Source organism: Colossoma macropomum, unplaced genomic scaffold, assembly GCF_904425465.1.
Source record: "Colossoma macropomum unplaced genomic scaffold, Colossoma_macropomum, whole genome shotgun sequence".
Lineage (NCBI taxonomy): Eukaryota > Metazoa > Chordata > Actinopteri > Characiformes > Serrasalmidae > Colossoma > Colossoma macropomum.
The window spans coordinates 20634310-20658961 of NW_023494785.1; the positions used below are offsets into that span (position 1 = coordinate 20634310).

The 24652-nt window shown below is 37.2% G+C and overlaps 1 protein-coding gene across 1 annotated transcript in view; it reads left to right on the plus strand.

Annotated features, from left to right (window-relative positions):
• Positions 1 to 24652, plus strand: part of LOC118819060 (glutamate receptor ionotropic, kainate 3) — a 121468-nt gene that overhangs the window by 49587 nt on the left and 47229 nt on the right. The window contains exons 2-7 of the mRNA XM_036586680.1: positions 10207 to 10380; positions 11133 to 11390; positions 11561 to 11742; positions 13499 to 13552; positions 20782 to 20952; positions 22368 to 22511. Coding sequence (XP_036442573.1) covers positions 10207 to 10380; positions 11133 to 11390; positions 11561 to 11742; positions 13499 to 13552; positions 20782 to 20952; positions 22368 to 22511 — 983 coding nt within the window. The remainder of the gene's footprint in view (positions 1 to 10206; positions 10381 to 11132; positions 11391 to 11560; positions 11743 to 13498; positions 13553 to 20781; positions 20953 to 22367; positions 22512 to 24652) is intronic.

Here is a 24652-nt window from a genome sequence, read left to right on the forward strand (position 1 = left end):
GTTATTTTATTTTGCATCCTTATTTTTTGTATCTCCCTACAGCTGTACATCATGTGCTTCATAGAAATAGTAACAGATATAGATTTTACATAATAGATTTATATGTATAAGTATTTTTAAGCCTTTTTTTTTTGAAGATATGGTTATTTTTTGTACTCTTCATCTCTATATTCCAACAAAAGAATGAAAGATTTTCTGCCCAAGCTCTTGTATAAATGGCTCTCATTATAACTGAGCTATGTTAGTAGTCTGGGTGTTATCGCTTTGTTAGGACACAATAAAGACAACTTTAGATAGTATAAGATGCTTTGGTAAGAAGCTGGTCAAAACGGCCAGCTAATCAAGCACAGTCCATAAACAACATCTTCCCATTATCTAACAAAATTGGAAATACTATCCACTTGCTAAACTCAGGCTAGATATTAATTGCTTCCTAAAGTGTAAAATCAATGTCAATTACACTTCCCTTAGTACTGGCAGTTCTTAGTGGTTATCTAACCCCATGATCTGGGTTTTGGAGATCCATTTTCTTCATAGGCGTTTTTGACCCTCAGGATACATTCGGCCTGCTGTTGTTGGCTCGGGAATTAAAAGGTCTCTTCGTGTCGCCTTAATGAAAATGACGCCCCCGAGCCACAGAGAGACACATTATAATAAATACTCTCACACACAGGCACACAGATGGCTGTTGTTAAAACTCCCTACTGTCTTTATCATGCAGACTAAAATAGTGTTGTGTGTCTCAAATGCTTTTGTCGATACCCAGATGGATGGAATGATGAATGCCTGAACAGGAGAAGGAAGAAACGGCTGAGGTGACAGATTCCTAAAATTAATTACAAGCGCAGAGCGATTTATCCCTCCTCGTGCACAGCTGCTTTATTTCCTTCATTGTGCTTTATTCATAGCCCCATTTTTCTGAACAGAATTTGTGAGTGTTTTGTTTTTGTAGTGGAGAATGCTACAGTGTATGTGTGTGCGTGTGGGGAGAGAGAGAAAAAAAACAAAGAGAGAAAGGGAAAGACAGTGAGAGAGAGAGTATCATGGGGCAGAGTATGCTGCCTGCTGGGCTGTTAATGGAGCTCAGTCTTCATACTTGTGTTGTGTGGCAAGTCCAGAAACTCAGGGGGTACGCTTGGTTATACAGGGTTGGTCAGATGCCTTATCTAACTCAGTGTAAGATGAGAAAAAGAACATTTTTCTAACCATTACATATAAATAGCTAAGCATTATGCAATACCAGCAGTGATATTTGAATAACTAAGTCATTAGTGTATGTAATAGCGGTGGGGAAAATAGCTGATTCCTAGATGCAATCACGATTGTCTCTTGAACAAATATGAATCATTTCAGAAAATGTCAATCAGATTTTTAAATAGGGTCTGTGTTACTGTAAAATAAACCGTCTGAGGAAAATTCTTAGCATTTTCTATACAGCTTAAGTGTCCAGATGGTTTTGATAAGTTGTGAAATTATGATAATATATTAGGTTATTTTAGATGTAAAGCTTGTGGATGTGGCTTTGAAACTCACACATGAGCTTATGCATGTGTGGTAGGCTGAGGTTTCTCCAGCAATGGAGCCATGCAAGTTGCTGTTAAAGAGAAAAAACAGCTATGAACTCACACTGGCAGGAGGTCACAGTTGAACGTTTGCAGAAACAAAAGCAGAATGTAGAATGAGAAGTGAAAAGTATTCACTTTCACCCTTATGTTATTTAATATATGAGTTTTATTAAAGATTTTCATTAAATCAGTTAATGGTAAAAAAGCATATCAGCTAAAAATAGAATAGAAAGTAGGTCTAAGCCACACTCAACTGTGTGTGTGTGTGTGTGTGTGTGTGTGTGCATTTTCATGTGTGAGGGGGCTTTTTCTTTTTAAATGACAGTAGTGATGACAATGAATTGGTTGCAATTATTTAATAAGATGATATAAGATTATTTAAGATTTTGTCTTTGTAATCCTCTTGGCTATTTCTGAAGTAGATGTGTGAAGCAGGCCCAGTTGTGGATCATTACGTGTAGGGGATTCTTCTTCATTTGGTTTATTTTATAACGTCTTTCCTGTGAGAACTTGATTCAACAATAGATACTGAAAGCGGAAAAGATTATGTGCCTGAAAGTAGATTTAAGTCCAAAATTATAACAAGGTAGATATTGATTGTGTTCTAAAGATTTCAGTCTTGTTAAAGAGAGAGGGCACAAGCATAAGTTAGAAACAGGGTGCTTATAATGAGCTTTTGTTCTGAACCTACAGCTAATCCAGACTTCCCACTGCAGTGTGAGAGATTTACCTTCAGTTAAAATTAGCCTAACAAATTAACATTTGGTTAATTGAAGGAGTCAGAATATTAACCTGATAAATATGTACAGTATTAAAGGATGATTTTTGCAGGGAACCGATATCCACAACATTAAAAAAACTGTAGCTAGAATGCTAGACTATTAATTCTGTAGCTAGAATTAACTCTTGCCCTTACAAAAGCAACCGAGAAAGTGCCAAACTGTTAATCACATGTATTATTTAGCGATCAGTGAATTCATCAAACAGCAGTTCAGAATTAGAAATCATATGCAAACATGTAGGCACCTCTGGTCAAATTACATTTTGTTGATTTTCTAAGTGAAAATAAGTTAACATGTCCTCTACATAGAACACACTTTTGCACATATTAATGCATTATTATTGTTTATCTGCTGATTTGAACATACTAATGGAAAATAATACACACAATGTAACCTGTGCTAAAAGTATGGCCCAGTTTTTATTTCATGTTTTATTTATTTTTTTGCCTCAATTAAACTCAGCACATTAATAGAAATTATGTTCTTAAATTTGCAGAAAAATGCATAGTTTGTCCCATGTTGATGATGTTAACATTTAGAAAATCAACAAAACATGCAATTTGACTGGTGGTATTCAAATGTTGGCAGATGACTTTAATATATAACAGCAGAAAAATTTAAGAGAAATAAATGTATGCATGATGATGCAGGATGTTGGCAACAAATACCTTTTAGCAAGCATCATTTTCAGCTTTTATATCCTTTGAGCTGTCGTTTATCACGATGTTGGGTTAATCAATGAAGGATCAAAGGACATATGGAAGAGTACATCAAACAACCAAGAAGCACAGGAAAACAACAGTCTTGGCAGCCTTACCTTAGCAGGCAACCACATTTGCATTCAGGCTCATAGATCACTGTTGTGCAAAAATCTGTAAGCTTAGACTCACCTGAATGTCTTTGTTTCAAGTCACTATGTTATTCCCTATAACATATGCTATGAAATAAGACCAAATATGATATGGAAACACTTTTACGCCTTAAATTCCCAGGATTTTTGCAACCCAAGGCATATTATTCAGTAATTAGATGTAAAACAATGCAGACTGTTATAGGCATCAGGGAATGGAAGCCTGGACCTGCAGGACCTTGCCATTTATGTGTTGAAGTAATGAAATAACAGACAATCGGTTTCATTTAACTATTATAGGAACTGGTCAGTGGTGCTGCACAATGACCACTTTGACCTGTGCCCCACTCACTATTCTCTTATTAAATTCAGCCAAGAGAAGAAAGCAAATCAACAACCACGTGGTGATTGCACCGACACCTGTATGCCATTTAGACGGCTTTTCTGCCCCCTACTCCTTTAACTTTGCTAACATATCACCTGACATTTGCTCTCAGTGGTACGATAGATCACAGAATCATGTTCATGAAATGCCATGCCATGAGTGACATTCGGTCCATGGACACCAGGGGCAGCGCTCACAGCTGCTGCTAATGAAAAAGACTGGCTCTTTTCCTGCTGAGCTACCTTTCCTTTGTCTTTGCATGTGTAAGGATGCCAAAGACCAGATTCTGTCCTTGTATGCTGTGTGTGTGTGTGTGTGTGTGCATGCGTTCTTGGTGGGATTCGCTGTTTTAGGTCCATTATTCTTTTGGCCTGCATCCCCATTGTTCCGCTCTTTGGCAGGGTTTACCTGCTAGTCACGGGCCAGGAAGTCCTGGCACCAGAGCACTTCATGATAACAGTAAAGCTACACTAAAGATAAGAGAGGAAGTGTACTGTGCTGCTGTGCTACACTAGCCAAGGCTCAATGGATGGTTCATTGTGTTTTTAGGAAGACAGAAACTGCCTTTATTTATTTATTTTTTTTGTTTGTTTTTTGGTTATTTTGTTGTTCTTTTTTGGGGGGTGTGAGTCTTTAATTTAGGAAGACATGAACTGCCTTTATTTATTTATTTATTTTTTTGTGTGGATTCAAAGTCTGATAGGTGTGTTTTGAATGTACTGTCACATTGATGGCTGAGTTTTTGTCTCTGTGAAGCTTGTCTTCTTTTCGTGCTTTTCTTTTCTTTTTGGCATTTTTTTTTGCCTGGCAACAAAAACATTTCAATCTGCTGCAGGTGCGCGAGTGTGTATGTGTGTGTGGGAGAGAGAGAGAGAGCGAGAGAGGGAGAATTAGGTCTGGGCTAGAGTAGCAAGGGGATGCAGTGTGATGCCGGGCTCAAACAGCAGCTCTTCCCTGTCACATTATCCGCTATGAATGTTTCCGAATGATAATGTGATCAAAAACCCCACTAAGCTGGAGAGAGGGGAGGAGAGTGAGTGAACGAGCAGGGGAGAGTGAAAGCTGCGATAAATTGCAGAAGCAGAGCCACTTGAGCATAAAATTAGATTTTACAAATATGTTGTTACCTGGCAGTTATTTGACAGAGGAGATATTGGTGCATTCTAGCCTCGATGAGTATTACTAATCATATCAAATAAATAAGAGTGTGAGCGTATCGCAGCTTTGATGGTATCAGATGCATATTCAATAGGTAAACTGGGATGACGGGGCATAACTTAATTACTATACTCATTACACATTCTGAACATTAGCATTATTGACTGACATCATTTAAATGTTAATATTTAATATTGTGGAACAAAACAGTAACCTGCTATTATAGAATGGCCTCATGAACAAGGAAAGGGCGTCTATCACATTTATCTGAACTGTGGAGCATTCAAGATTTTACGCAGGACCAAAGATGTGGCATCTGCCACCATTAAGACGAGTTCAGTGATAGTCCTTTTAGGTTTGCATGAATTAAATCAAATAAATTGAGACTTCTTTATTTATTATTGCTGTCATATCAAAGCCATCTATCTGTAGTGCTTCCCACAGATCTGAAACAAACCTGGCAGAGCACTGTAGGGAGGATGGGGGTTATTTGAATATATGGATATCCGAACTCATCATAGCATTTGTTTACTTTTTCAGGTATTTGATTAAGGCATGGTTTTTTGTTTTTGGATGTGAAGCACTTCATGAATTTGGCTAAAATTGTAAATATGACCATAGGGAAAATTAGTGATATTTTTTATTCATACAAAGAGAAAATAGAGTATCATTCCAAAATGCTGTGTATTCATTTGTAAAAATTCTCTATATAGCTAGTTTTTGAAAAGAATAACATCTGACATATACTGTCTTTTGATAAAGGTGGTATAAATTATAATATAGCATTGATATTCCCTGTATGTGTAAAGCCCACTCCAAATAAGATATATCATAAAAAAGAGACAAATTTGAAAAGTGGTCTTTAACACGTTTTGCCATGAAACCCTTCATTTTCTCTTTGGAATTTGCTGAAATGGAACAAAATGGAAATTGGATATTGGTAAAATGGGATATTCTTAGGTGGCTGTTAGTATACTTTGTGCCCAAGTATAGCAGTGCAATGTGTTGGATTTTTATTTTTCTACTTCATTTGAACGCAGCAGCTACCTTTTATATTGTCAACATTTCATGATGATGAACCAAAATTAATGGTCCAAAATTACTTGAAGTAAAATCTCATTACGTTATCTTCCATTTTCCCATTTTTGGGATTTTTTTTTAAAACAAAGATGATACAGTTGTATGCAAAAGTTTGCATGCACCAGATCAAATTATATGTTATGATTTACAGAGATTTACAGAGAACACACTCTACACACTTTAATGTACAGTTGCTGTTTATTTGCTCAATTCAACATTTTGGGAAACAAACAAACAAAAACAAAGTATAAATTGTGGCCTGCAGAAAAAGTTTTTTTGTTGTTTTCCTATATGTTAAACATAGCAAAGAAATAGACATTGTGCACTAAAATTAGCAGAAAATTGGTATGTTTAAACATGTCCCCTGTAGAGGTTGTGTTAAATTATTTTCACTTTGAAAATCAACAAAACATGTAATTTGACCAGGGGTGTCTAAACTTTTACATACAACTTTTTTTTGTTGTTTTTTTTACAATTGTATATCTTTCATTTATTCACTCTCAAATTCTAACTAAAAGGTAGGATATCAGCCATTATACTGAACCCTTTTTCCTGCACAAAGACAATGCTAATATTTCAACATCATGTTCTTGCCATTGGCTTGCATTCACTTCCCCCTTTTCACTTCAAGTTCCACCCAGTACAATATGTGAAAAGTGCAATGTAGAAGTGCAGTGTAGGAAAAGTATATTGGACTCACTTTCTTGTTGTCATTGCACTATCCATTTTTACCTAATATTCCATTAATGTAGTATGCTTGTATCATATCATGATGTAAACATAAGCAGAAATTTAAGTGCAAATGTTTTATATAATTCTTTCTAGAAGTCGTTGTTTCTAGTACATCATTTTGATTAGCAGATCTAAATATGCAACATGCAAAAGAAAATGCAATTGTATGATTTGAGTTCTTATTTATTTTCAATATCTCACTGCACAAGATCTATCAAGTTAAATCTTTGTCATGCCGATAAATAACAGCATCAGATTGTGTCACATTGTCTTGAACAAATGGGTCATATCAAAGAGCAGCAATGTGACAGGAATATATCGTCTGGCAGGTAAGCACAGTGCAGTCCAACACAGCATCTTCCCTTATGCTTTTTGAGGATTTGGAAATGGAATGGAACAACAGATGAACACAATGTTCCCCTTAATTGGTCAGTGTTGTGCACAATGCTGGTAGTTTGCCGTAATTGTTTAGCGCACGCCATTGTTTGCTCCATTCTCCTCAGCCATTGTACAGCAAAGTTCCTTTGTGCTTCCAGGGAGCAGTGGAGCTATTCACAGGCAGCCTGGGAACCCTACCAGAGATGCGCAGCCATACAAAAGAGCTCTCTCAAATCGCTCAGTCTGCTAGCATACATTCATCCAGAAAGATAATGATATTGTCTCATTGTGCAGGCTCTGGCATAGCACTAGCTGCCTGGGTGGGGTGAAAGAACAAGGTCTAAACGAGGAACATTTGGACACGGGACAGCAATAGAGCACACAAACTGTCTGACCAGTTGATTAGGCTATTAGCATCTTTAAATACAGTTTGCGGTTATAAAAATGGAATAAATGATCAGTTATTAGGTCCATGAAGACATTTTTAAAAGTCAGTTCCTATATTTGGGAATTATGAATTTAGAACAGTAACAACTGGTCTGACTCATAAAATGTGTATGTATGTATGGTAGCTTTTGTAAAATTAAGCCCACCCTATATAATATAGCAATAACTTCAGGGTGCAGTAGACACCAGGAAGGCCTGCTACCGTAGGGCTGCGACTGAATGCTAGAATACCATCATAATCTAAAGGTATTTTTACATCACTGTGGTTCTGTTTCCTAAAATTCTGTGGCCTGACATCCAAGACATGTAAGAGTGCTATTCAACATTTTACAAGAAAGCAGAGACTACAGTACATATTGAAAGAAGTGAAATCCTTCATCATTTGTTATGCTGAATTACAATAATAAATATTTGAAGAGTTTAATGTCAAAATGCTGTAATTTTGTTTCTAACAATTTTGGCTGTAATATTTTTTTTCTAAAAAGGAAAAACAGCCATCATATAATGGAAAACACATTTTCATTTCTCTGATAAAGGAAGTATTAATTGTAATATATAATTGTTGCATATTTTTTGTATGTATAAAGCTCACTCCCAAGAACTTACATCATAAAAGATGAGAGTGGTCTATAATGCAATTTGGAAATAAACACCTACTTGCAATGATGTACACTTTAGTTTCCTTTAGAATCTGTATTTTGCTTCCCACTGAGTGCCATACAAACTACTTTTAATTTAGGATGAAACATACAGCCAGTCCTGTAATGCATTTTTCAAGGATGTAAGCAACCTTTATGTGCCAGAATAAACCAGCGCTTGATGGTTTGATGAGAATGTAGACTGATGATGACACAGATATATTTGGACACCTCTGCCTTTGGATGGATCTCATCAAGAGATTTTATTCAATATGTAAGACCTTCTTTGCTTTGCTGTTTGGCACTAAAAACTTGCTTTGTCATTGATGGCAGTGACTCTGTAAGGCACTATTTAGCACAGCATTACACCATGTGGCTCTACCATTTGGGTTGTTTTTCATTTCAGTGGAATATCTGCGGCTCTTTAAAATAGAATCTAAGTAAGCTCACTGAGGGCCATATTATGAGAAGCAGCAGCTGTAATGAGCACATGTTTTCTGCACCGGGCTACGGCCCAAGAGATTAATTAAGCCCTTTTGTAATGCAGCCTAAGAATAGGAAACAAGTTAATCGCAACTGGAATTGACTGATGTAAAGGAGGAGAGAAATCTCAGATCAAACATTACAGCTCAATTTGCTTTGGGCTTTTTAGAGTTACCATTTGGTACTTGGAGCCATAACACATACAGCTGGGTGTTGAGACTTTGGTATTTTTTTTGTGTTTTAGTCCAGAATGCTCCACTTTTGTGACAGAGACAGAAAAATCCTACGCATTAGGCGTTTGCATTACGCTTATGACTGGGGTTTCAGAAAAACGGCAATGCAAATTACCCCAGGATTTCTTCCTCCTCCCAAGGAGCTGGTACCCCCATGTTTATTAAATTTGTTAAAGTGCTTCCGAGCAATGTACATTTTATCCTCTTAACAGTCAAATTAGTATATACTCCAGCAATTACTTAATGTACTCTAATGAGATTTCCCCACAAAACGGCAGGATTCATTTATTTTAATGCGCCGGGCTCCTTCCAGGGAGTTTATGCATCACGTCCCTCTGGAGCACAAGCGGGGCTGGAGTCATAAATAGTGGAGTATGTGCAGCGCACTGTGGCTGCTGCTGCGTGCCCTGAAGTGGAGGACCGGGGTCCTGTAGAGACCGCTCTTCAGGGAGGATCGCAGCACTGCTCAGGGGGTTGATGACCTCTGCTATGGTGAAAGAAGCCGATATTCAGATGAAATGTGTTTAGGCTGATGGATTTGTTTATGTGCGCTTTTTAAAACTGGTTCATGCCATTAGGGATCTGCCTATTTTGAATTCAAATGATAGTGGTAAGAACAAAAATCTTAATCACTAATAAAATAATGTTGGGTTTTCACCCAGACAAAAAGCATGAAATATACGTTCAATATTTCAAAGACATACAATATTTTTCTATTTTGAAATATTAATAACATACAGCAGATATACTGCATTCTCACAGAGGCAATTCCCATTCGACAGAGAATGCTTTTTTTCCTCAGCTATCTCACAGTACTCTGGATTTCTGGAAAGAGGGTTATGGCTAATTTACTTGGGGAAGGTGAAGCAGGTCTGACGGTATTAAGCCTCAAGGGCTGCGGATCATTCTCCACACTTCAGAAGCTATCATTGTATGGATTCAGTGGACCATTCCTTATAGTAGTCTCAGTCAATCAACTTTGTTTTCACTTCTGGCTGTGGTATTTATTTACTTTTAGCCCATTCGATGCATTTCTGGAATCTCAACAGATTATGAAATAAACAGACCAAAGGACGGGGAAAAAAAGTTGTTTGCAAAAGTCCCATCTCTACCCGTCTATATACAGAATCCATTTTCATTTTATTACAGTATGAAAAGAGACCTGCAGGCCTAGAGATGGCTCGGACCCTTTGATGGGCCTATTTGCTTTTTTTTTTTTTCCTCTTCTTCTCTCCCCTCAACTCCATTATGGCCCTGAACTTTAAAAGCTCCAGTTGAAACTCAAAGCTATGGCTCCGAATGCAAAGAAGCTCCCTCTATTTGCAGAGCAAATCGAATGCAGTGCGTTACAGTACACAATGCAGTTCTCTAGCAGCTCTACTATGTCCAGAGCACCTCTAGAAGTTTGGAAGTAGCTCAGTTCTGACTGATTTGGTGCATGCTGATTTGGTTTTCTCTTCTTTTTTGGTTTACAGGAGGCATTTTTGAACAGACGGAGGGGCCGGTCCCACTCGTCAGTGCAGAAGAGCTGGCTTTTAAATTTGCTGTTAATAACATCAACAGAAACAGGACATTATTGCCAAACACAACATTAACATATGACATCCAGAGGATTAATATCTATGACAGCTTTGAGGCCTCAAGGAAAGGTGAGTGACGTTAGTCCGACTGTGTTTGGCTGGCAGGAATGGTCAGATTTGGAGTATAAATTGCACCACATTCTCATCACACAAGCACCTCACTTCATGCACTCTCTGCTTCTGTTTTCTGTATATGATGACTATGTAATTAGAAATGTTTCCTGCTACATTTCTTCAGCCAAATTGTTGTTTTTAATCTTCATAAACTAAACCGTGTGTTAATGTACAGTTAAAACAAGACCTCTATAAAAAAAACATGAAATATTGTATGGAAAATGTAATTAGGTCTGTCATTATTGGTTGATTAAACTAAATTACTGAGTAATTATTATTAAAAATAAATAAATGTATTGTCTTCATGAAATGATGGTCATGATTAGATGCAATTGCTATTTTGTCATATAGTGTTTTTTATATTTTTTGCAAAAAAAAAAAAACCTTTAAAAAGACTTCCTACTTTTTACAACAAAATATTTTAGAATTTTCAAAAAAGCTTGACATAGTTTGATATTGATATGTTCAGTTCACTCAATTTTTAACGTTGGGCCTTGTTTAAAACTTTGATTTCTCAATCAGGCATCAATAAATGGTAGATAACTCGATTACTAACATACCAAATAGTGGCAGCCCTAAATGCAATAATTCTTGTAATGTTTCTTGTTTGCTTACTTGCATCACATTAGAAGTTGTAAATTATAAACACTCAAACACAAGGTATTTAAGATTTCTGAAAGTGTTAACCTAACCTCTGCTCTTGCCAGCTTGCGACCAGCTGTCTTTAGGTGTAGTGGCCATATTTGGGCCATCTCATAGCTCCTCGTCAAATGCAGTGCAGTCGATCTGCAATGCGCTGGAGGTGCCACACATCCAGGTGCGGTGGAAACATCACCCCATGGACAACAGAGACACATTTTATGCCAATTTGTACCCAGACTACTCCTCTCTCAGCTACGCAATCCTGGACCTGGTACAGTTCCTCAAGTGGAAAACAGCCACTGTGGTGTATGATGACAGCACTGGTGAGTTAACCTTTGCATTTCAAAAAGCTTTTAAATTATATACAAACATAAGTTATATTTTATTTACTTTTTCATGTTGGCCCTGTTAATTAGAATCTCTATTGCTGCAAATTTCAGTGTGATTAACTCGCTATTGAAAGACATGATGTTACATTTGTTTCTGTTTACAGGTCTGATCAGACTGCAGGAGCTGATCATGGCCCCATCCAGATACAACATCAGGCTGAAGATCCGCCAGCTCCCTCTGGACAGCACTGATACCCGTCCACTGCTGAAGGAGATGAAGAGGAGCCGAGAGTTCCGCATCATCTTTGACTGCAGCCACATCATGGCAGCCCAGATACTCAAACAAGTCAGTTAGCATGTAGTACACATATTTCAACACAAAACAGGAGAGTCTAGTAAGATGTAGTAAGGTTAAGGTTAAATGGTGTCTTTAAATGCTGTAGAATTAATATTTGTAATATTTCAACACAAAAAATAGGAGTCTAAAGTCTAGAGCTGAAGGGCTTTTTCAAATGAGACAGAATTAAGAATAAGAATGAAGATTTTTAATATTTGAACAAAAGAACAAGAGGCTAAGGTCTAGTGAGGCTAAAGCGTGTCTTCGATAATTATTTAAAATGAAAGGATCCATATCTCACGTTCGTCAAGGTCCACTTTTAATGTTTGTGTGAATTTATATACCAGAATTCATCTTACAGGACTATGTGAAGCTTCAACTTTCCATGATATGGACCCTTTAAGTTTTTACTATTTCAGCATGAAGACAGGATTCTAAGATCTAGTAAGGTTAAAAAATTTTCTTTTAATGCGGTACGATTAAGATTTAGCAGCTGTTGGAAGACTTTTTGAACAGATATTTCTCAGCCCTTGAACTAACGCTCAGATGTTATGAAGCATGTATCATGTAGTTATATAAGACGGTGATCCAGGTAAGAGGCTTAATAGTGCACCTTTTAAGCTGCTGCTTCTTCCCTGAAAGTTTTCCAAGTATCTTTTCAAACAGCATTCTACTGTTATTTTTGTGAGTTTAAACGCCCTGCAGTTATTTTCTAGGTCAGAATGAAGGCCTTATTACTTCATATTTGAACTTATGAACAAGTGGTTTCTATAGCCCCAGTCCACTAAACAGACTGATTCTTTCGGTCACCTGTCTGTAGCCTGTCTTGAGCCTGCCTTTCTCTGTCAGCTTCTTCTGAACTTCTGTTGCTACATGAATTCCCCTTTAGGCAACAAGGAAATGGGAAATGTGACAGGGCAGGAAGTCTGTTGAAGTTGACTGCAGGCCAAATCCCAGATGACTTTAAAAAGCAGTGCAATACCTGTGTGTATGAGGGGGTGGGGGGGCATGGTGGCTGAAGGAATTAGAAGGGACACATACAAGTAAATATTACAGGAGCTGGTAAACTGTAGATAGAGATAGAGTAGATGGCTCATGACTTCTCTATAGTCTCTGAATGTCAGTGTTTTATGGTGAAGTGGTAGGTATGAATGGGGAGACTTTGTGTAGACTTTTGTTCTGACTGGTAGAGTAGAATAAAGTGAGACAGGTCTGAAAAGGAGCTTTCAATGGATTGCTTAACCTTGGGTTTTCTTCACAACAGATGGTATAATTAAACAGGAAATATAGCCACCCTGGGAAATGCAGGCATTTCAATGGAGATTGAGTGAGTGAAGCGGTGGGGAGTGGATGTGGAGGATGAATAAAATGATCACTTTCTTTGATTAAGGGCCCTTATCGCTGTAGGAAAGGTAGCCGTATGACATTTGCTATTGTGATCCTCTGAAAGGACTGACAGAGACGTGGACGACGGTCAGGCTGGATTTGTCATCTGTTTTTGCCTCTGTCCTGTGGACTGAGCATAGTATCAGATACAGAGAAAGGCAGTTCGGTCAATATAGCCATAGAGTCCTGTGGTTTCTCCCTGTCGCTCTGTTGTAAATATGTTCTGTTTTCTTTTGCATTGTTTGTGTTTGCTGTCATATTGATTGTAAATTGAGATGCTGACCTTTTCATTTTCTTGCATTTCCCTCTCTTCCTCCCCCCTCCCTCTTTCTTCTCCTCCTCCCTCTCCTCCCTATTACTCCCCATGCGCTGCTACAAGGCCCAGATGATGGGAATGATGACAGAGTACTACCACTACATCTTCACTACTCTGGTAATGTACCACACTTGTTCAAGCAAATTGAATCTCATTTATTTTCATCCTGCTCCCTTTTTCTTTTTTTGATGAATAGCTTTTAATTGCCAATAGGCTTTGGATCTGCTCCATAATATCAATTTCATATGACAAAACAGCAGGGTAATGGACTACCCAGTATCCCAGTGTAAACATCCCCCCCAAGCTCAAGTCAACAAAAGTCTTTGAAAAGCTTCTACAAAGACAACAGAGAGTCAATTGATTAGGTAGAAATGCTTAAGCTAATAACTTAGCGTTTGAATGACCTTTGAATTCAAACCCTCCCAACTGTTTACAGTGATACCCCGACTCACGTCTCTAAATGCCAGCTTTGCCTCTCCTGTGTGCATTTTGAGTGGCCTTTTAATGCCTCTGATGTATCAAACTGCAAAGCAGGGATACTTATCAGTAGCTTATCATACCCTCCTTAAGGCTGGATTATTGTCCAACGCAGTCTGAATACAAATCATCCCAGCATTTGTGCTAAAATTTAGACTACTAGGCAGTTACAGTTTATTGCAAACAATCCAGGCTGATTTCTAGGTCAGTGAGTCAACTTCAGTACCTGATATCAATTTTTCCTCTCATTTAATTAGTTAATCAGTTGTAATCAGTGTGCAATCAGTCATAACTGTTTATTTCTGGGGCCCAAATTGTGTCACTCACTCCAGAAGATGAGATGGCTTTAAAATCACTGGAAGTGGCTGGCAGTAAATACTCGTACCTGATTATGCAGGTAAACACTGGAGTTAGTTATATGTCATGTTCTTGATGCGTCTCTTTTTCTCTGTTTGATCATGAATTAGTGGTCTTGGATGAGCGTGTTGATCGCAGCTCTGTTGTTGATATCTCACTGGTCTTATGTAACATTTCACGTACCATCACATTAAAGCAGTGGTAGTGGTGAACGCAGTGTTTAGCACTGAGACAGTACAAACGTCACTCAGTCTCTAAACAGAACAACACAGAATACTGTCAGGTACTGAAAAGTAGGCACCAGAGCAAAGTTCAGTTCCAAACTGCAATGAGGATACTACATGATGGGTTTGCTTGCGCTCCCCCCTGTACTACAGTATCAGATTTCAGCCATCTCCCTCAGTTAATCGTTTTCAATGACTTCATGAACAACAGACCTAAATCACAGCAGCATATATTATAAAACAGAGGTTCCTATCTATCTCAAAGACAAATAATAGCTCTGAATCAAAAGAGGAAGTCAAAGAATTACTCAGTGATATGGCTTCACACTGGGTTCCTGAAGCCCTCATAGCTATTAGCACTCAGCATGAACTCAGTCAGAGATACTGGGTGGGGTTGCAAGTTAATTGAGAGTATGAAAAATACCTACACTGCATGCATTGAGACATTTTAGCGATAAACCGGTCACTTTAATACACTGTAAGTTACTGTAAGTTAATTCCTTTAACCGTTTTTAAACATGTCACAGTGATTTTTGAGCTATTCTCCTGTTTGAAATCAGAATGGGAAAAACTGTGACATCAAATACATATCAATGTTAAAGGGTCCATAGCCTACATACTTTTTGTATTTTAGGTCCAGTCATAACATTTATGTGGGTTAATGTACCAAAAACAGTAGTAATTCATTTTTGCATGACCATTTTTCAACTTAAACTGGTTGTTTTTGTATCTTTTAGTCATAAGATATATGTACATTATATCTGTTTCAATTGGCTGCCCTGTGCTGGGCCTCATTCTATAAGCGGTCTGGGCTGAAACACTCCTTATAACATCAACCTGAATGGGTGGAGCTAAACTGCGGTAGGCTGAAGGCAGATATAATGTATATTAAGGTATTGGTTTTGGTGACATCACAAAAACAATTCAAAATGGACTGTTTTTGCAGTAGTTTCTAAATTTGGGCTGTATGGACTGGGGAGTGAATAGTACCTTTCTGAAACATTTTTGAAAAATCAGTAGTGTTTATATACTACATTAACCTCTTGTTTTTCAAAAAATGAGGTTTTCCCATGATATGGGCCATTTAAAGAAGAGAAAATTAATAAAAAAAATAATCACATGGAGCTTTGTTTTTAAGCACTGAAAATTAGATTATAAAGTGTTGCATTTTCCATGGTTTTATAGTGTAGAAGACAAACAGCACTTGAGAAACTTCCACACTGAACAGGGGTGAGTTTCTGCAGTGCTGCAGAACCACAAAGACCATTCTGAAATGATAGAGCGAGTGTCACTTTGAACACTCTGATTTGTACAATTGCTTTGATTCTGATGTGCTTGTGTGAAACTAAGCCCAGGTGGATCATATTCTGAAAGCACAATGGAAGGACAGATAAAATCTATAGAGCTGGTAGAATATGATGGAAAAAGTACAGCAAAATCACCACTGTTAACACTAGGTCTCCAGTGGACACTGTGCAGTGCATTCTGTAGGTATTCATTTAGCAACAATTGCTTCACAGTATGTGTTTTAGAGAACAGTAGGAAAAAAGAAAAAAAGGCTTAAAAAAGATTTAGAAAGGAAGAGATGATTCTACATCAGTATAAATCCAGAACAAAACAGATGTTTTTTCCTCAGAACACCATTTCACATATTGATATACTGTATGCCCAGATAACAGCATAGAATCAAGGTCTGTCAGAGCCCTGGCACAGTAAATTCACTGACATGAAGAAGGATCACCTAACACTCTCCTCACAATGCGGGTTCGGGTTTGGACACCGACTTCATCCCTCAAGCTCAGCGGCGTGACAATAGCATTGTTCCGCTGTGTATGAGTCTGTGTTTACTGCAGTAAATCACTCATACACCACAACATGGGAGAACTGCTTTGTAATACTTTGTCAAGTGCATTGTGTTTGAGCACAAGACAAGGTTTTGTTTGTTTATTTGTTTGTTTTTTGTGATAAGTAAATGAACACATGAATGAAGTACATAAATAATATGTATGCATTTTATATGTATTTGAGTGTAAGCCTATAACTCTAGGATGTTAGAGATTGAATACAAGAACAAAAACAAACAAATGCTTAGCGCAGGAGCAGAGTATTCACACACAGGTAGAAGAATCTATCTGCCTCGACATTCACTTATGATTTCAGTCACATTCTGGAGTTTATTTCCTAAATAGATACTGTATAAGGTGATGAAAGAGTATATTATTCCTATTGCAACACAGTTGCACTCCAGTGAAATTTGCTTTTAATGTTTCTGTTTTATCATCTGAGAGGACGGAGCTTCAGACTTAGCAGAGCGTGAAAAGTCAACACTTGCGTGTTCGGGGGTAATAGCTTCTCTTTCTTCTTTGAAATGATCCAACTTTTTCACCCCTGCCCTCAAGAGATCTTTCAGCTAGAGGTGAGATGAGTGTTGTGGCTTCGTTCTCTAAAAGAAACGGGGTTTGTGCATCTGCATAGATATGAATAAGATTATTTATTTAATGCACTGTAACGTGATATATATGGTACAGTCCATAAGTATTTGGACAGTGGCACTTTTTTGTTGTTTTGGCTCATTGGCACAATGGATTTTGAATTGAGGTTAAAGTGCAGAATATCAGCTTTAATTCATGCATATTTGCATCTATATTAGCATTTTTTGCTAATTTTAGTGTACAGCTTCTAATTATTAACATTGTGGAACATTTTGGAAAGTTTAACATATTGGAAATAATAAAACACAAAATAGAAAATATGCTAGAACTTTTGCACAGGCCATTTTATATAGATTTTTTTCCCCAAGATGTTAAATTCAGCAAATAAACAATAATTGTGCAGTAAAATATGCAGAAGTGTGTTCTCCATAGATTATGTGCTTACCCCTTAAATGGCCAGGAGCCCATCGTCAGTCCCAAAATTTTGATACACACTTCTATAACCTAAGAATAGCTTAGCCAGTTTCCACTGAAGGCCCTGTAGTTACTGATTAATAAGCATTAGTATGTAATAAGCCTGGGATTTAAGGGTTTCACACTACATAGAATTTGACCTTTTGGAATTTTTGCATACAATTGTATTTGTAACAATTCAAAAGATAAAGAGGCTTGAAAAGTAAAACAGCTGACCTATACTGCACTTAGACTGACCTATACTGTGTAAAGTATAGCAAATAAAGCAAATAAATAAATAAATAAATAAATTCTAGGCATCTGAGAATATGATATGTAAAGCCATTTATCTGGGCATCTAACCATTTCCAAAGCACTCCTCAAGAAGGTCTAGTGTTACAGTTACCATCCAGTACCTACTTCAGCTAATCAGTCCTTCATGTAATTAAATTCACTGCTGATGTGCAGCAAGAAGTCAGGTATCAAACCTATGTTCTTCTAACTGCATTCTTCTTACTAACATATGAATACCTTTTAAAAAAAAACAAAAAACAAAGCATTTGTGTTACATTTTACTATATTATGTCTGTTTGTATTTATTCTAATGTCATATAGTGTTTTAATCCCAAAAACCCACTTATTGCTGAGATAAAAAGTGCTACACAATTTTCTTGACTGCCTAAGACTTTTGCCCAGTGCTGTATCTCAGGCCATTATCACTTATATCTAACAAATCTACAACCTGCCATTATAGTGTAAAACTATTCTAACATTTTATTAACAATAACAAAATATCAAAATATTTTATGTTTTGATGTTTTGTTCATTATTTATCTGTAAAAAAGTAAAAGAAAAGTGAATTCTGGAGTTACTAGTGACCTGAGGTAAGCATTTAAGGCTTAGGAAAGAAAACAGCTATGACAGAGAATACCGTTTATCTCTCATCCTGAAATTCATCATGACATTTTTTTAAGAAGAAGTCTTCAAGGTAGCGGATAATAAAGAGCAGTTTAATTTTCTGTTGCTGGGGGGCAAGCATTTTTCCAGCATGGGTCTTACACGCTCTTGTTCCTTCAGTTCAAAACCCACAGGGTGTTAATGAAATTGTCTCTTATGTCCTACTGAATGTCTGTGCCCCCCTCGGCTTATTCAAGCCCCACATGTGTCTGTCTGTTTGGGACTTTCTACAAGCAGCGGAGTCAATGTTCTTGAAACAGCATAAATGGCCAGATCCTATTCTTTTGCATTAAGATTAGCCCTAGACGAATTCTAACTTTATTTGGCAATGTTTTTCATACAAGCAGTATTTCAAAATCATATCATTGCTATCAAAACCTCATAATTTATTTCTCTATTTTTACATCACGGCAACTGCCATTTATATTATGTGAATATTTCATGACTGAATGGTTCAAAATTATGTGGAATAAATTCTTGTTACATCAATGTACATTAAAGTATTTTTTTCATTCTCCTATAAGTCTTTCAACGATGTGCAAGGTTATGTGAGGTTGCTGTGTGTCTTACATTTGACCTTATGACCTCTGGATTCAGAATCATCAACACCTCATCATAACTCTGCTTTTCCACACTAGCGCTTTCGTTTTCAGAGGTTTAGTCTCACATCATTGCTTTGCTATGTGAAATTCCGATCCTTTATTCACGCCATGACAAAGGCATTGAAATCCATAGACACTGTGATCCATTTCAGTGACGGGCCGGTATTCAGTATCAGGTGGCCGCTTATGGTTGGGTGCGCAGAACGGAAGCAATGAACACAGGATTATTGGAGGAATAACCGTTTCAATCGGCCATTGAGGGGCTGACTGCTGGCTTGCTGTGTCTGAAATCACACTCTGGTGTGTGTGTGCATCCCACAATCCCTCATCCTCTGTACCCAGTCAGCCCGGAAATACAGCATTATCCTCCCTGTCCTTTATTTTCTCTCTGTATATATATATATTTTTCCCCTTGCCTATATCTCTTCTTTTTAGTATGAGACAAAGAGACAAGCAGCCTCTCTCCCTCCAGCTTGACGCAATTCAAGTCTGGTTAAATTATCTCTCTTTCTCTCTCTCTCTCTTCTCTCACCTTCCCTCTTTCTTCTTTTTCTTTCTATTCGTCTTTCTTTTCTTTGTTTCCCTTGCTTGCTCTTTCTGTCTTGTTTCTCTCTCTCTCTCCTGTCTCTTTTTGTCTCGCTCGCTCTTTCTTCTTTCTCTTAAAACTGTAAGGGGGTCTAAATCTTTTATTCCAAGAGCTCTTGTTGAATTTATGAATGTCTAATAATGTTGGATGATGTATTTTATGGTATGTATATAGTTCATTCTACCTAATCGGTTAAAAGAGTTGAAAACAAATTTTGGACTTTTAACTGGTTTGGATTTTGGCTTTGAGTGACCCTGTACCTTAATAGTGTTTATTTGTTAAAATAATGGTTGAAAATTACAACATTAGCGAAACTTTACCAAATGTTTCAGTCGTGACTGTTTCAATAGTAACAATGTTAGTTCATTTTGAGCAGAACTCACTAAACAAATGCTAAGAACTTGCAGAAAATGTGTGTTTTGGTAGTGACAATTCTTAAGGTTACACTCTGATTTCAGACTTTGGGATATATTTACTTCAAAATAGTGGGATCTAACTGCCATGAGGTACAGGACTGCAGTCTCATTTCCTCCTCTAAAATGCAGGGGTGTGGCAGAAATAAAGCTCTGCCTGTGGACATAAACTCTTTGCATTTCCCTAGTGACATGAAGATGTGGGACAGCACTTTTTTATTTATTTATTTTTTTTTAGATAAAAACAAATCTGACTTTACATTAAAAAAACAAAACAAAAAGACATTCAAAGACAATTTTGAAAAAAATACAAAAGAATGCAAGCATTAATTTCACAAGTTGAAATTTAGGGGTTAGTGTCTGAGACAGCCACCTCTTAAACATACCCTATAAATTATTTAGTGTATTACTATCTCAGTTAAGGCCCTGTTAAGGAACTAGGAGATCTATTTAGAACCATTTTTTGCTTAAATGGTTCTTTGCATGGTGAAATGGTTCTTCAGATTGATGGAGAATGTGTTGTATAACATTGTAACAGTAGTAGAACCCTTTTTGGTGCTGTAACAATTTTCAAAAAGGTTCTATATAACCATATACAACACATTCTCCATTAATCTGAAGAACAATTTCACCTTGCAAAGAACCCTTTAAGAATGTAAACGGTTCTATGTAGAACCACTGTCTTTCCTAAAAAGTACCATCTAGTGTAGATTATATGTGAATATCTAAAGTCTGAGAAATGTTTTTTTTTTTTTAATAGTTGTGATGTTATAATTTATGTCATTTTTCTTTAAATTATGCTGCAATCAAATTGTCCTAAGAAGGAATTCTCTCTCTCTTTTCAGGACCTCATGGCTATCAATCTAGAGCCATATCGTTTCTGTGGCGTTAATTTGACCGGCTTCCGCATCTTGAATGTGGACAATCCTCAGGTGGCCTCCATCGTGGAGAAATGGTCCACAGAGAAGCAGATCCCTCCAAAACCAGACTCTGGTCTGCTGGAGGGAATCATGACGGTATGCTTCATTTTCTCTCTACACTCCTCCATCTCCTTACAGTTCTACCTCAAAAACTATGCCGAAAGAAAACACAGGAAGAAGAATCCATTAATGAACATTTCCTTTTGGATTCAGTTTGATTCTTAGATTTAGACTACATTCAGTTTCTTGTTTGTTTTGAGAAGGAATGTGATCTGTGAGAGAAAGATTAGTTTCCTTTATTAAGAATGATTAACACAGTAATGGAAGATGTAACAGTACTCTAATGCTGTCGGGTTGCAGGAGCTGTAGATTTCCGATCTCGTCTTCTAGATTTATTAAGCAGAGCTTATTACTTGGCAATGAAACCCCTCAGATCACTGCAGTTCAAATCCAGTAATTACATCCTGTGCCTGATACCAATAGAGAAGCTCTGTCTAGTTAACACTTTGAAGTCAAGTTATTACTTTCTTTTTGCTGTATTATTTAAATGTAATTATGTGATTACATATTTAGTTACATTGTGAACTATACAATTAATTATAATTACATTCTTTATAAACAGATGTGAGGCTGTATGTTGTACTATTTTTTTTCATAACAACTTTCCTCAGAACATTTAAGAGTAGCCATTAGATTTTTTTTTCTTTAACTGCTTGTAATTTTCCACTTTTACTCGCAGTCAAATTAGATTTTCAGTTATTTTAATCAGGCAAAAGACACATGGACCAAAAGAAATGTTCTCTTGAAAATTTCAGACATTAATGGGTTATTATTGAATTACACCATGCTCTTGTACTGTAACTTCTAAAGGCTTAATTTTAAAGTAATGCAAATATTGTAGGATTAAGGCTTTTAAATTGAAGCTGAGTTCAGGATAAATATTTTATTATGAGTTGTATGGCTTCTTTGTTTGTTTATTTCTTACAGTATTTCAAATGCTCCCACACAGGTCTAATTGTCTCCTAAACAGAACACTTTTTAAGAAGGTGCTGCCCTTTTTGTGAACAGAACAAGTGCTTTAATTGCTCCGGAACTACTCTAAGTCTGCTTACTACAAACATGAAGGTAGCTTGCCTTTAATGTCTTTTTGCTCAACTGGATGGCTCCATAGCCATATTTACAAAGAGCTCAGTGCACGGGAGGGAGCCGCGTAAATAATTTAGCAACTTCTTGAACCATGTTGTTTCGCAGGGAGTAAAAAAAACACCGCCTGATGTGTGTGGAGCTGCAGGGCCCAGCTGTGCTGAGATATGAGCGCATCCCAGAACCATGTTCTCTGCCTTTTTTTTTCCTCTACTCCTGTCTTGCATGCTTTTTGATGCACCTCTGCTAATGGTGCAGAAAAGCAGGGCCGGTTGGCTGCCCATCAGACAGGGTGGCTGTTGCTGGGGCCCATGCTCCAGCACGGCTGCTGCTGCTGTCAGCTGAAATAATGTCCCCCTTTATTCCAGACAGATGCTGCTCTGACGTATGACGCGGTCCACATCGTGTCCGTCTCCTACCAGCACGCGCCGCAGATGACAGTCAACTCGCTGCAGTGCCACCGCCACAAGCCCTGGAGGTTCGGCGGGCGCTTCATGAGTTTCATTAAGGAGGTAATGAGTACAGCCAGGGGCCACGCTGCTGCTGCAGCACGCTCCCTGTTCCACTGGGATCTTCATTCAGATATCTGCCTGAGATAAGATACATAGATGAAATTTAGAGGAAATTGCTCAGCGTGACTCCGTATCTGCTTTCCGTAGTGTTTAAAATAGGCTTGTCTTATACACAGAAAGGTACTGTTTTCTTGATATTTCAGACTTGCTCTGTAACCAGTAAGACCATGTAGGTGATCTGACAATGTTATGCTAAATACTGTGTTTTTTGTTTGTTTGTTTATTATTTTTTTTTCCATTTTGAATTATTTGGATAATATACATGAAACTATATACATGATACTGTATTATAACATGCTAGATTATGGCGAGAGATGACAACACAGATATGGACATATGACCAACACAGCAACCACTGATGCCCACGCTGTCTCTGGTCTTTCTTATGCTGGATATAATTTACACAAATTAGCTGAGCGTAGCCAGCTCAGATTATTGATATAAGGTGTGGATACCGTTCACATCACACTCATAGTCAAGCTATTTGTGCAAATCTGGTGCGAAATTATTACAATACTTGGAAAAAATAGATGGGAGTGGGAGATAAATACCTTGGCTGAAAAATTTCAAGTTATAAAAGCTATTTAGGCTACATAATACAAGGCAAAGAGTTAGCAAATACAACTCCTGCTTGCGTTTTAGCAACATACCCCCAAAGCAGCCAACAGTTGGTGAGAGAAGCCATTCACTTCTCTCTAAAATGCAGTGTTAAACAACACACAGTTACTGCAGAACATGTTAAAAATAATAAGAATGAAATAAAATACAAACTCTATCCTACAAAAAAGCACACATGGGTATTAACTATGCCCAAGATATTAGAAAGTTCTTTCCTTTTGTTGTACTGCTTTTGTTTTAGCAGTTGCAGTTAAACAGTAAACATTCCTAAAATCTAGGAGGGGGGAGGGGGGCTGCAGCCCCTTCAGCATCCTTAATGCTGGTGTCTCTTTCTCTGATGTTGTTGAATTGTTCACATATTAAAAGCTAACCTTTCAACAGACGATAACAGATGATAACACACAAAAAATAAAACTTTCAATGAAGAGAACTGATGAAAAATAAAAAGTAATTAAAACTGATTAAGAATGATGGGTGCATCAGTGCCCACAGTTGAACTGACAAACATATTTGACCAATCAAGTGTTTCTTGTAATCATATCAGTCAGTAAAGTATTGTTTAAATAAAACTACTGGAATCTGTTTCATTTTTGACTGTAACATCACAATTCAAGACATTTTCAGGGTCTTCAGAATTTCATTATTATGGGTATAACAGTGAAACTTAACATAGTGGCTACTGTGTTAGCTTGGGGCTAACGTGTAAGCTTATGGCTAGATCCAGACACTGTAAAGTACAGATGATATTTATAATACTGTCCTTTTAATCATGTTTAATGTTCTAATAAATTGAAAATTGAACCATTAACATGCAAACATATTTAACATTATTATAAGGCATATTTTCAGCCACTCCTATATTTTTTGTATGGAATTGAGACATCACTGTATCATATCAGATCAAATTCACAAAATTCTCCTCCTAATTACACTCCTCAAAATTACACTCCTAATTATGAAATCTAATTTTTCAGATGTTTGATAAATTTTAACAGACAAAAAAGAGCCAAGAGTGCCACATATAAAAATACTGTCAACAAAATATGAGTTCACATACTGCACTGAACTAAATTCAAGTAAACTGAGCTAATTACACTCTCAAGTAAATGTTTTCAGTTGGTGAGTGTTCTTTAAGCACTGACGGTATCCATGATATGCTTAGGAAAGCGCATTGTGGCGTAATTTATCACAATAGCGATATTGCCCACCTCTAACATTGACCGATTTTATCATCTATCAGAATGTTTTTTTCTTTCCTTAAAATCTAATAACTAGTGACTTTTTTCAGTGGACAAAAAACATACCAGAATAGAGCAGCTGAACTTGGCTGATTTCAACAAGACCTTTTTTTTCTTGCCTTAAATCCAAACTCACGCAGCACGTACATCAGTGCCTGTGTGTCCCACTTTCCACATGAACTCGTTGCTGTGCATTCAGCTCACAAGTACGAATGGCATAATCAG